The following is a 13,287-nucleotide window of genomic DNA, read 5'->3' as shown; positions in this document are numbered from 1 at the left end:
CACCTCATGCTTCATAAATCACGTTGTCTATCTCCACTGTAGTGGAGAATAGCTTGGTTTAACTGTTTCCTTCCTCTTTGAAACAATGATCAAATATAAACACCATTAAGCCATAGTGCAGGGGGTGATTTGTATAGAATTGGTTTACTTGAACTTTATTGCATCGCTGAGTGCCCCATTAAGATACCGTGGAAAGTGCCATAATTGCTTTTGAAGAACTCAGTGCAAATAGACTATTGATACACACTGTGAAGGTAAAAGCCCCGTTGTCCTGTACAATTTACATGAAAAATAGGTAAATCACTCCGATCATGTGACAGAGGCTCAAAATGTTGCATAAACGTGCAGGTGAGCTCGCGAGGTTGAGGAGTCACGCTCCACGCGCACGCTAGTTAATTGAGTTCTGTTGCTCACTCCAACCTTAATTGGTTTACCACGAGAGCGGCTGTTTAATGGGGCGAACACACACCTGCTAAAGGCTAATGGCCAGCAAACATGGCGAGAGTGCAGCGACTGCAGCGGCTCTGTGTTTGTCAACGCCGAGGGCCCTTCGTGCAGGGGACCGTGCAGGACCCACGCGCGCTAAATGGTGTTAAATGATGCATTTACAGAAGTGTAATGGGTACATTTTAAAACTCAGAAAGGTGTAGACAATGAAAAAAAGTCTGTGGAAACAGAGTATGTTGTTTGAGCGTTTCACCCGAGTTTCCAAGACAACTGTCTCTCCATCCAGGTCTCTTATCTGGCAGGTCAACCAATGTTTGCGCCCATACTTATCGATTTATCAGCCGCAGAGTGCAGACAAATCCTATATAAATTGTCGATGCCGCATTGTTTGAGGACAATCCTACATGTGCTACAAGAGAAACATGTTTTTGCCGTGCGTTCTAGGCCATTAAGGAGTCCGGCAAGGTCTCACAGATACACCTGTTCACTGTCTGTTGCTGCTGTGCGGGCAAACACAGGTGGGTGACAGGTAAACGTTGTGGTATTTACAGAGTGGCATTGATTTACGCGCTGACGGTCGTTCTGTTCAATTTACTGAAAGAAATCCCTCAAGCTGCAGAAGATCCTGGAAACTGAGGGCTATAAGTCTGCAAACAGTGAAACCAATGGCTTTGGCGCTGCAGAGTCACATGGTGGCAGAGTGACACACCTGTGTGGAGCCGCCAGGGCCTCGCAGTTGCGCCAGAGACAGGTAGAGCAGAAGGTCCACGCCGAGGCAGGGCGCAGGTACTGTACATGTGCGGGTCCTCGGAAGCCATGAATCGGGAAGATCATTATTATCCTTCTCAGGTTTTTAAGGACTCCTGTGCCTACCAGAGATCACAGGGGGAGGACTACAGTCACAGCCCGCCGCCTTGCCTTTACATGAGCAGGCAGGTCCACTCTGTCTACACACCGCCGTCCATGGGAGCCTTAGAGCAGGCCAGCCTTCCTGACATCGCCGCCTCTTACAGTCTACCCATGCGGGAGGATCCAGGTGTGCCTCACCTCCACCATCCTCAGGGGCTCCAGCAGCAACCTCTCCCGCCTGCTGCTGGCTATGGAGACACGGGGGAACAGAGCAGATATCACCTCCCTTTCCCCTGGATGAAAAGCACAAAATCTCACTCTCACACCTGGAAGGGACAGTGGGCAGGTAATTATTCCAAACCGCTAAATGTCAGTAAATGTCATGTGTTTAAGATCATAATGGAGAACTGCTTCTCAGGGCAGCACTCCTCAGTTTGTTTACAACATCACTCTGTAGTCATAGCACTAACAAGTAAGTTTCATCTGACTCTTTCTCAGGACTATAATGACATCATGCTCCCAACAATATGATCCATGGGTGTTTCAGTTTACCTTGTCAGTCAATTTGTAAAAGGCCCGGAAGGTCAGCGCTTGCTTTTATCAGGTCTTATCGTGACAAAAAAAGTGTGGGTTTTGTCTTTACAAAACATATTCACAAAACGCCGTATCTTAAACCATCAATAGGCTGTATAGTAACTATAGAGTACAATAGGCGTCAAAACACCCACATCTACCACAATCTGGTAGATTGATGTAGGACAGCAATATAAAATACCTTTTATACAACAGGGAATTGTTAGATTTGTGCGGTTTTAATCAAATTACTGAATCATTTAAGGTTTTCTTTTCCTCTTTCACTGGGGGGGCCGTTGTATTAGACTATCAGCTTTAATTATAGGCCTACAAATTAAAGTCTGTTTTCTAATGAGCGTGTTTTCTCCAGAGAAAAGTTAGTAATAGACCTCAAAGTTTATTCAGCTAAAATATAATAGGATATATATATATATATATATATATATATATATATATATATATATATATATATATATATATATATATATATATATTAAGTTCTTTATTATTCACATTTTTACTTTACATTTGAATCATTCACTCATTCCGTGTCGACTACAAACTCCTCCTGTGACATTGTTTCCTACTTTTGGTTTATTTTTGCGCACAGTTGTTGTGATTGTTAATTATAGTGTAGTGAAGATATATAAATTACTTTAATAGGTAACGTTTTTATTTAGCATAATTATGAGGGCTTTCATTTTAATTATTTTATATAGGCTATAAGGGTCAAAGCTGTCATTGTGCCTTGTTAAATAAGCATTCATACCGTCAATGTCTTACATCCAAATATTATTTAAGAATATTTCTAAAATATATCTTACTGTTCGGGTATAGTCTCAATTCAACTTTCAATTTGAATCAACTCAAAATATATTTCTAGAAGGAAATAAATATACGTGATATATATCAACTGATGCCAGATTAAAATGATTTACAACATGCTAATTATATTTCCACCTATGCTTTTTTTAATGTTCTCTCAAAATTACTTTTTGGCATGGAGGAAATGTTGTGGTTTAAGAACAATACATTTCCCTGGACAACTTTCACGTCTCCATAACACCTGTTGCTTCCAAATTTCAACTCGAAATTAGGTTTATTTTTGGGTAATTCTCAAGTAATTGTGAATTCCTTGTGATATTACAAGTGAATAAATGTTTATTTGACTGGCAATCAGAATACAAATATACACTGTGGTTTCTGTGCCTGCTGGAAAGGTCAGATTCTAACCCAATGACCTCTAATACACCTTTAAGTGTTTTGTCATTTCCAGTTTTAAAAAGAATTCTCCCTTTTATGATGGCCAAATTAATAAAATACATATACCTTTTTATAAATGTCTTGCACTGCTGTTCAAAAGCCTGATTGGATTCAAGATTCAAAAAACTTTATTGTACATCACATAATGATAGATTGTCTTAGGTTGGGGGCTCACAGACAACATAAATACATACACCACAGAATAAAAACAGTCAGATGGCTGAAAGGACTATTGTCTATAGTAGAACTATTTGTAATTTTATAATTTAATACAATGCTGTGTGAAATACTTTAAAAAATATATTAAATTGTAATAATTGTAGGAATGAAGAAGAACAGAAATAGACCTATAACAACTGATTCCCAACTTTTGCGAACCTATATCTAATTTATGAAGAAACCACTTTATGTTCCGCTCCAGGACCTTACGTGATGGCGGAATCAGAGGAGAACAAACGCACGAGGACTGCCTACACGCGCGCCCAGCTGCTGGAGCTCGAGAAGGAGTTCCTGTTCAACAGGTACATCTCGAGGCCGCGCCGCGTGGAGCTGGCGCTGACGCTCAGCCTCACCGAGCGCCACATCAAGATCTGGTTCCAGAACCGGCGCATGAAGTGGAAGAAGGAGGAGGACCGAAGGAGGGTGAGGGGGGGCGACCCGGAGCAGGACTCCTCCATCACCTCTGGGGACCAGGGGGAGGCCACGGGGGGGCTCACCTCTACGAACGGACCTCTCACCACAACACCTCCTGCTTCCCCGCTGCACGGTCTCTCCCTCTCCGCACCTGGGCCCAGAGAGCCCGCATAGACCTGCTGCAGCTTCTCAAGACTTAAACTCAAATTGCAGTATTTTTTGTTTTGTTTGTTTCGATGGAAACCAAATTAGAAATGGATTTCAAATCCACATTTGAGAGAATTTATATTTTTAGGAATCCCTAATTGAGATTGAAACCTAAGCCTCTCTTAGAGTTATGGCATTTAAATTAAGTGCCCTTTTTCCAGGGACCCCCTTGGACTTTCTCACCCACCATCGTAGGTCTCCTTATCGGATACCATTGTCTGTCAGGACTGAAGGGACATTTCTTCATGCCACTTCATCATGCATGCTTTGAGGTATTTGGGGCACTACATGGCATGTTGAGACCACCAACTCATATCCCCTTTTAGAGGCAGTAAACATGGATTCAGTTGCACAATCTGTTGCATGGTCTATTGAAGTTTAACAGTGCATTGTTTATACATTAGGTTTATGAATATATATATATGCATAATATGACTGTATTTGCCATATTATTATTGTCCACTTGTATATAAGGCTATAGGCTATATCATGTAAATTGATAGATTAGAATCAATGGTACACACACTTTATTGTTTGAAGAATTCATTGTACAGTATGATGCATGCATAACACACATAATCAATTTGGAATAAAGCTAAATATCACACAATGGCAGTCTTTACATCCGGGTGGCACAAGAGACATCCAATATAAACTCCAGTAATTAAGGTTCATAACTTGTTGTGAGCGTCAGTGAGCACGAGACCTTGAAGACGCAGGCGACATATCTTCTTCACCTCCTCGATGCCGCGCGCCCTCTCCACCGCGCGCTCGTTCTGACAGCGCTCGGACAGCTGCCGTAGTATGTTCGCCTTGTCGTTCATCCGGGCGCAGATGACAAACGGGAACCCGAAGCGCTCCTTGTACTCCTCGTTGAGCCTGGCCACGCGCGAGGCTTCCGCGGAGTTCAGCGCGTCCATCCCGGCTCCTGCCTGCTCCTCGCGCGACTCCCGGGTCAACGAGCCACTCTGGAGGTCCCTGCCCGCGAGGTCTGGGTGACACCTGAGGATCCCCTCTTTACCTTGACACAAAAGCAATGTCTCATTAGTGCCATCGTGCGTACAGTAAATCACATTGTAGGGCCAAGCCGCCCAAACATGACAGAAGGTTCCCAACATGTTGGTCTGTGCCTCACCTGAATCTGGGAGAGCATCGATGAATTCACTGATCGCAGCCTCCAAAGCAGTCAAGTTAAAAAATGGACGCCCCGACCACACAGCAGCTGTTATAATGGGACATTTCTCCACCACGTTGCCCAAAATATTTACAAAATCCTCGTAAGTGAGAGCATTCACTGTGGCGATGTCCATGTTCATGCGGGACTCTCTTCAGTAGTTGCACAGGCAGAGTGTGTTGACCTTCGGACAAGGGTTAATGCACTGTTGGACACACAGAGCAGCCCCCCCTGCGCCTGGCTGCGGTTAATATTTTCTTTGTCAGATCACAGTCGATGTTGTGATGCACATTTAAGATGCGTTTCACACATGCAGACTGATCTATGGCGTCTCCTAGTGCACAAGGAAAAGAAACAGGAAGTTGATACAACTCCAAACGCTCGGTTCTGGGGTAGACTATTTATTGTATTTTCTCCTCAGTGTTGTGTCATCTAGGCGTATATAATGAAAGTTCAATAAGGTCTGGCTTCACATGAAGGAAATGGTTTCCAATTACACCACAAAGAAGCAGGTAATGTTCCAGGGAAATAAAAAGAAATGCAGCACAAATGCAGCAGTGGCTCTTCTATGGGGAGGACACGCCTGTACAGTCACTACACACTATGAGTGACTGCGTCTATCAAACTTAGAGGCAACTTCATTTTGCTTTTACCACTTGGTTACACATTTGTCAGGTATGACATAGGAAAGGAAAACATTTCTAGACTTTTAGACACTTTTCATGTGAAATTCTGAATAGTTATTCCTCTTTAGTCTTTTGGAAATGACTCAAATAATGATAAAAATAATGAAATGATGTGTTAAATGTGCATTTTATTGCAGGTACAATGCTTAAACAAACACAGACAAATAAACATAATAAAAATCCACTAAAATATTTAAAAATAGGAAAGCTTGTTTTGAAAAATATATATAAATGTGTAGAAAAATTGGGTTTAATCTGCCGACATAATGAGACCACAAAATAATAATCACATTTCAAAGCATAAAGATATATATAATAAAATCTAAAACTAAAAGTTGATCAGCTGCTACAGTATGCAGGCAGAACAATAACAACTCCATCTCTTACATGTCTTTAGTCCTGAGAATATTTATTAATTAACCTTTTCATTTTGAGCTGCACAATATACATCAATATTTATTATCAGGCCACAAATTAAAATCCACTGAAATCCCATATACATAATAAAAATCTTTTTGTGTGACATTATAATTGAATATAAAGCAAGTGCATTGTACTGCCACTCTTGAGATTATTACTGTGACAAAAATCTTAAACAGTTTTTATTAAGAATATAACAAAATATAGATAAAATGCTTTGAACATTTGGTCAACGTGCGTTCAGTGATAGATGATCACTTCATATCAGACGGCTTCTCTAGCTTCTCCTCAGCTGCCACACTGTCGAACACTTCTGCTTTGCTTTCTTCAGTCGAGCGGGTTTGACAGTAATCGTTGGCCGTCTTCTTCTCGTTCGGTTGTGTCAAAGCAGAAATGTTCAAAATGTCCGATGCATTTTGGTAGTCGCTGGATGTCTGGTCAAGCATGTTGTGGTAGATCTGAAAGAGGAAGGATTAGGATGCTTCTTGTAGATAAGATGCAATATTTACATGGCTGTGAAAATGATAAAACTCTACTTTAAATGGAGCATTTCTACAGGCCTACCTTCTCCTCTCTGTCGGTCAGCTGGTCACACATAAAGGACACCAGTTTGGAGAAAGATGGCCGGTTGCAGGGATCCAGAGCCCAACACTTACACATCATCCCGTATCTGGAGAAGTAAGTCATGGAGGAAGGATATGAAATATTGTGCAATAGTACCTGGACTCTCGGTTATCCAGGATAAATAGAAATTAAAGTGTTTGGTCTTGAATTACTCAGATCCAAGTACCAATACAACAAGCTGGATTTGAGTGTTGCAGCGGGTCGAGGTGGAGCTAGTTTAACTATTTTATATAAATCTTAATACATTCTGGTTATAATTAGGTCCAAACTAAACTTTCTTAAAACAAGTGTGAAAATATGGTATTGCAGTTTGTTCGACTGCACGTTTTGTTTTATATTAAAGTAACTAGTAATTAAAGTTCTTAACTAACTGTAGTGAAGTAAAAGGGACAACACAAGCGTTGCAGACAGAGGACACTCACACAGACTCGTTGGCGTAGTATGGACACTCCATCTTAAATCCTCTCTCAATCATTGAATAGAACGTGTGGTCCACCTTCATGCCCGGGTACGGAGTAACACCTGAGAGTTACACAGACAGGGTTGGTATTAGGAATTGATATTGCACTTGACTTTTAAATGTACTGCTCATGGCAAAAGCTACCAAGTGAGAAGATCTCCCAGAGCAGAATGCCATAAGCCCAGATGTCACTCTTCATGGTGTAGATCCCCTGAAAGGTGCTCTCTGGTGCCATCCACTTCACTGGCAAACGCACCTGCACAGCCATGAAGAGGGATCCAGTCAAACATACAGAACTTAGCAACCAATCAATGTTGTAAAAATAAAAGTCTGACATACATTTCCTCTCACAACATAGTTGGAGTCGTTGTCGATGTCCCGGGCCAGTCCAAAGTCTCCGATCTTCACCAGTCTGCCCTTCGTCACTAACACGTTTCGAGCTGCCAGGTCTCGATGGATACACTGCGGACAGACGGGACCAATCAGGATGTTTACCTTATCACACTTATCCACAAAGACCAAGCCTGGGACTGCAGTTTGACATTTGAACTTTTTTGTGTAATTTGTTGATGTGTTAATTTACTGGAGTGACATGAGCCAACATGAAGCGTTTTGGAGGTTGACAACTATTTTACATTTAAGTTTATTATGTCTATAAAAACAGACCAGCAGTTGGAGATGCAATAGGTCAGGAATGTCTTCGTCTCTTACGTTCTTGGAGGAGAGGAACTCCATGCCTTTGGACACTTGGAAGGCAAAGCTGAGCAGGTCATCAAAGGTCAGGGTCTGCAGGTCCTCCGTCGGATCGTCTGGGTCTTCAAAGATCGTCAGGTCTGCAGAGAAACTGGGATTAGTTAGATCTGCTACTCTCCGCTCAGACAACTGCAGGTGTTAATAGTTTATCTGTTCTGACTTCAGCTGATATTTCGTCACCTTCAAAGCTGTCCATGTCATTGGGGTTGATGGTGAGGAGGGCGATGTCCTCCTGCCCTCTGGTGGTAGAGCTGTGCATGGGCACGTAATTGTCCACTGCTGTGTCGGGCTCACTGAAAACACAAATGTGACGTGATTGTTATTGTAACAGGTTAAACTTCCAACACATTATTCCCGATATAGATCTTCCCACGCTTTGTTTACCAATGTTCCCACCTAGAGCTTTTCCTGGGCTGCAGGTTGTGGTAAAGGCTGCTGAAACGGTCCTTGGTGAAAGCGTCGCTCACAGACTTGTGGTAGCGCTCTCTGTTTGTCTTCAGGTAGTTCAGTAGATCTCCATAACAGCAGTACTGGAAAATCAGGTATGTGGGTCCTGCATGGGGAAAAGAAATACTAAATGTGGGCGTTCAAGATTATCATTGCATCAGATGTGTCATCCCATCTGGACAAAGCAACTGGATACAATCAGATGCAATGAGTGTATACAAATGTGTAATCAGCTGTGTTAAATGCACCTGTGTCTGTGCACGCGCCAAGCAGGTTAACAATGTTGGCATGTTGACCGATGTGAGTCAGCATCTTGAGCTCGGACATCAGGGCCTCCTTCTCCACCGTCTGGTGTTTCTCTGCAGCGTCAAACATCACAACAGCTACTGAAATGACCTGCGTGACATTTTGCATTTCGCTCACAGGAATCAATATATGAAACACTGACCTTTAAGCATCTTGACAGCCACCTGCTGCGGGACTCCAGGCTTGTTGATGCCATACGCTGTAGCCTGGACCACCATGCCAAAAGCCCCAGAGCCCAGTTCTGAACCTGCGGAGGACACGGAAACACTCAACGCACATCCTTACAGGCAAGTGAAGCTTTATTAGCACATTGTAATTCAACTTGGAACAATAACATAAAACAATTTAGCTGATTATACTTTTGTACTAAGTAAAAAAGTATATAAAAAGATAGTTTTAAATACAGGACTTTGACTTTAATGGAGTATTCTCACATGGTTGTATTGCTGCTTTTACTCAAGTAAAGGATCTGAATAGGTCTTCCAACACTAAGTCTGGTACCATGTCTAATGCTCGGTGTAACGCTCACCCAGTTCCAGGTTCTCCCTGGGAAACTCCCACTTCAGGTTGTACCCAAACTCCTTGAAGTTGATGTAGATGTAATCATTGTCATTGGGTCCAACCATCTGGATGATCTGAAGCTGGGGCTGATACTGAGGTTTCTATTGGAAACACAAAGGTGCTGGCATCATGTCGCCATGTATGTTTGTGTGTGTGTGTGTGTGTGTCGGTGTGTAATACGTACCTTCCTCTTGACAAAGTACATGAGCACCACGCTAACCACTGCCAAAGCCAGGAACAGAAGCACACTGCCGACTTTCAGCACCATCAAGCTGCTGTTGTCATTATTTGCAACAACTAAAGAAGTGATGAAGGACAGTATCTAATGACATGTCATGAAGAAAAAACAATTACATTCAGGATTTTTATGTGAATCTTTGTACCTCTGGAGGAGTGGAAGGAAGGTGGAGTGAAGTAAATATTGTTGTGGCACCAGGAGCCAACGGAGTTTGTCAGGCAAAACTTTAAATGCAGTCCATCCACTAGACCTCCGCTCAGAGAGCTCTTGATTGTCTTCTGACACGAGACATCAGAGTCTGTTTGAGACGCAGCTGGGATCTCCTTCCAGGAAGAGTCTGTTTCACAGCTGCTTTGAGACAAAGGAGGAGACACTTAAGGACATCTGAATCTGTGACTGTGTACAGCAGGGCTACAAGGTGACAGCCTGACAGGGAGCATACCTGTCATTGGACAAAGAACAAGACATCCAGGTGTAATTTGCTGGCACAAGAGTCACAGTCTCAATGACGACGGTATTATTGACGTTGTTATTCCTGAGTTTGAACCTCGGTGTGCCTGAAACAAAGTCAGTGGACAATTGTAAAGTTTTGAAAGTGATGTAATCGTACAAGAGTAATATAAATCTCTCTTACCTACAACACACACTGATACAGTCTTAGTTTCTTTTAATCCTCCAGCTTCCAAGTGTAATTTATAATCTCCTGATTTGAGTTCATCACATAGCTTCACAGTCCTGACAAGACAACATCCAAAACTCATCAGCGTTTAGAAATGTACATGAACGTTAACAGTCAATTTGAGGAGTTCAGCTCTTCATGCAACTACCTGTGTTTTGTCACCCAATTGTTCCGGATGCATTTAGTTCTAGTTTTATCAGGAGCTTCCCAGGAACAGCGCTGGAGCACAGGGTGGTAGGAAACACTGGCTCGCAAACAGGAGCTGGATGCATTCTGAGCTGGTATGATCAAGCTCTGCTCCAGCTGCACAGAGAGGAAGCTCTCCGCTGAGGAAACACGGGAATGAAATGAGTACACGTACAAATGGTACAAACGGGACTAAACATTAGAAAGAACCATTCATTGGTAATAGTTTAAATGAGAGAAAGAATGAAGTGAAGCTGACCTTGGACGTGAACGTCAACTGTCGACGTTCTGTCGTTGTTTGTTCTCCTGCAGGTATATGTGCCACCGTGGTCCACACTCACTGATTCAATGAACAGGTAGGACATCCCACTGTTTTCATGCGCGTCATGTTTAATGCAGATCTGGGATAAAATGGGAAAGAATAATACGGTAGTAGTTGTTTCTTATTAAGGAGATGAGCAGTGAGTTTTGTTCACATGAAATCCAAAAGAAAATCTCAGTGGGAATTACTGTACCTCCTTCTTGACTTGAGAAGAGCATGCATATGTATCAACGTCCAATGTTTTGCGGCCATTCTCCCACGCAATTAGCACCAGTCCCATACTTTTGTATTCGACAGCGAAGAAGTAAAGACTGACCGAGGCTCACGGTCACATTAGAAACCTCATCACTTTTCCTAAAGTCACTGTCTAGGTCTGAAACACACAGCAGGGCCTCAAGTTAATTCTTTTTCTAATAACTATTTGCTATGGCAGGATTAATAAGAGCTGTAAACTGCTTGTCCTTCAACCTTTTCAGGCAATTGAAGTGAAAACTGAGCAAATTTCCGCCTGTCATCATTCGTTAAGGATAAATCTTTCATGGGATGTTGTTGAAATATTGAATTACCGTAGTCATACAGCTGGGAGCATTCTTGTCCTTCTGCGTTAGTAGCACAGCACATCCCTCCTCTCTTAGAATATTTACTGCTGGAGGTTTTGCTCTTTGCACTTCCACCGTTTGTAGGAACATCTGTGCCATCAACGTTTCTGTTCAATAAGAGGAACACTCTTTACAAAATCCTACTTTTATGAGAGTTTAAGAAAATAATAAAGTTAGTGTCAGACTGCGTTGTTATCAGATAAAAATAATCTGAATCATAACTACAAATGTAATGGATCGCATCTTACCCAGACCACTGGAGTGTGGGCTTTGGGCAGCCCTCAGAGCTGCACACTAAATCAGGGGAACTCCATTTGTTATTTACGTTGTCCAGTGTCAGCTTTGGTTTTGTGGGACGTTCTATAAAAACAAAGTGGAATAATTAACATAGTTGTATCAAACAGTGTTTGTTTGCTGTCTTGTCTGTGACTTAGCATTGTAGTAGAGCTGTGATGAAACATGAGAGAGCTGTTACTTACTCATTGCTACTTGCAGAAACACATTCATTGAGGATCTGACCCCATCGCTAGTTTCACAGCTCAGCGAGTACTCCCCTGAATCTGTCTCAGATAGCGCTGGAAGGAACATGGAGTGACTCCCATTTCTGGTGATGTTTAAGAAAAACAGCTAGTTTAAATATACACATAGTAAAAAAACACCTTGATACATTTAGACATTCACTTACACTGTCAGTACTGGATCTGCTCCTCTGATCCAGCGGCAAACAGAGTATTCAGAAAAGTTCTCCAGGGAGATGACGAGTGTCCTACCAGCGCACACTTCTACTGTGACAGAACCAGATGCCTTCAGATGGTCAGCCGGCACAAAACATTCCACCTGAAAGACAAGAGCATTTAACTCTCCTGCTCTCTGCGTGTCAGCGTGATCAAGATGATGTATTAATGTTACAAACACTATATTTGAAGAGAAGACAGACATCTCTGCAGCATATACTGCATCTCACACCAAAACAATCTACATTGATAAATAGCACTACAGGTAAGAGGAAAAATATGTATGTAATATATATGTTTTTAATAACCAGTCGTGTGTCTGCTTTAACAGGTGTCATCTTTTTAAAGGTTATATTAAAATGACTGATAAGCAGAAATAAAACTAGTACATTGAGTCAACTTTGTGCTATTTCCCTCTCTGATGTTTCACAACCTCTTGTTGCTCTGCAGTTTTGTTTTTCTATTTCTAAGTGAGTCCATATCATGTCTAAAAGACAATCAAAGTACGTTTGTTTAGTCTGCTACGATGGGCTTATGCATGGAAGACACTGGGCAATGACATTCATGGTAACATACAGTAAGGATCCAGGCAGCTTTTACCTCATGACTGGGCACGCACTGGGACTGCGCTGCCACACCATCAGAGCTGTGAAGCTTGACAGCACACAGAAGAAAGACAGCTAGGAACACAGAAAAATGCAACTTTATTTAAATTTGTTTTTATTTTTTCTCAATAACCTGGGGCAATCAAAAAAACCATATCTTAAATAAATATACAGAGAAATGCAATGATTTTCAGTGGTTTACAATATTGGTTAAACATATTATTATTATTTGAAGTCTTTGGAAATATTCGGCTACACAGGCGCACTTTTATTTATTTATAAAACATCTTTAAATCCTGGCCTTTTTTCCAACACTGCCAATAAAGTGGTCTGACTCACCCGCAATCATATTTCTCTGCCTCCGCATTGATGCTTTCTTTCTGTCAGTGTCACATACTCATTGCAGATTGATGCAGAAGATGTGTGCGAGTACCTTTTAAACAGAGGAAGTATCTCTGGCATCGATGACGTTGTCCGACACGCCTGGCTGCACTAATTCAGATAACTAGTCAAGTAAATGA

At 41.9% G+C, this 13,287-nt stretch overlaps 3 protein-coding genes across 3 annotated transcripts; 1 reads left to right on the top strand and 2 right to left on the bottom strand.

Annotated features, from left to right (window-relative positions):
* Positions 1-25: 25 nt before the first annotated feature.
* On the top strand, positions 26-4,325 carry pdx1 (pancreatic and duodenal homeobox 1). The gene is made up of 2 exons (XM_029457313.1): positions 26-1,642; positions 3,554-4,325. Exons 1-2 carry the CDS (start codon positions 1,243-1,245, stop codon positions 3,937-3,939), a joined length of 786 nt encoding a protein of 261 aa, XP_029313173.1. The 5' UTR covers positions 26-1,242; the 3' UTR covers positions 3,940-4,325.
* A 263-nt stretch (positions 4,326-4,588) lies between these two features.
* On the bottom strand, positions 4,589-5,650 carry urad (ureidoimidazoline (2-oxo-4-hydroxy-4-carboxy-5-) decarboxylase). The gene is made up of 2 exons (XM_029457314.1): positions 5,108-5,650; positions 4,589-4,993 (listed from the first exon to the last, which is right to left on the bottom strand). Exons 1-2 carry the CDS (start codon positions 5,286-5,288, stop codon positions 4,644-4,646), a joined length of 531 nt encoding a protein of 176 aa, XP_029313174.1. The 5' UTR covers positions 5,289-5,650; the 3' UTR covers positions 4,589-4,643.
* A 570-nt stretch (positions 5,651-6,220) lies between these two features.
* LOC115025366 (fms related receptor tyrosine kinase 3) lies at positions 6,221-13,183 on the bottom strand. The gene is given in 25 exon segments (XM_029457544.1): positions 6,221-6,710; positions 6,817-6,922; positions 7,299-7,398; positions 7,481-7,592; positions 7,676-7,798; positions 8,048-8,169; positions 8,270-8,382; positions 8,486-8,642; positions 8,785-8,895; positions 8,985-9,089; positions 9,372-9,504; positions 9,588-9,700; positions 9,787-9,992; positions 10,084-10,198; positions 10,276-10,376; positions 10,469-10,646; positions 10,766-10,907; positions 11,022-11,090; positions 11,092-11,201; positions 11,395-11,534; positions 11,676-11,787; positions 11,907-12,031; positions 12,113-12,264; positions 12,762-12,841; positions 13,106-13,183. Coding segments are annotated over 25 exon segments (3,057 nt in total). The 5' UTR covers positions 13,134-13,183; the 3' UTR covers positions 6,221-6,506.
* Positions 13,184-13,287: the final 104 nt, after the last annotated feature.

The sequence above is a fragment of the Cottoperca gobio genome, chromosome 20 (genome assembly GCF_900634415.1).
Source record: "Cottoperca gobio chromosome 20, fCotGob3.1, whole genome shotgun sequence".
Classification (NCBI taxonomy): domain Eukaryota; kingdom Metazoa; phylum Chordata; class Actinopteri; order Perciformes; family Bovichtidae; genus Cottoperca; species Cottoperca gobio.
Note: the sequence above shows the minus strand (reverse complement) of the source record. Positions and strands in the feature narration are given on the sequence as shown.

Bases quoted from the DNA above. Each gene is read 5' to 3' on its own strand.
- pdx1 (XM_029457313.1), top strand. From the start codon at position 1,243: ATGTGCGGGTCCTCGGAAGCCATGAATCGGGAAGATCATTATTATCCT. The intron at 1,643-3,553 runs GTAATTATTCCA...GTTCCGCTCCAG, and splicing joins CTGGAAGGGACAGTGGGCAG to GACCTTACGTGATGGCGGAA.
- urad (XM_029457314.1), bottom strand. From the start codon at position 5,288: ATGAACATGGACATCGCCACAGTGAATGCTCTCACTTACGAGGATTTT. The intron at 4,994-5,107 runs GTGAGGCACAGA...TTTTGTGTCAAG, and splicing joins CGATGCTCTCCCAGATTCAG to GTAAAGAGGGGATCCTCAGG.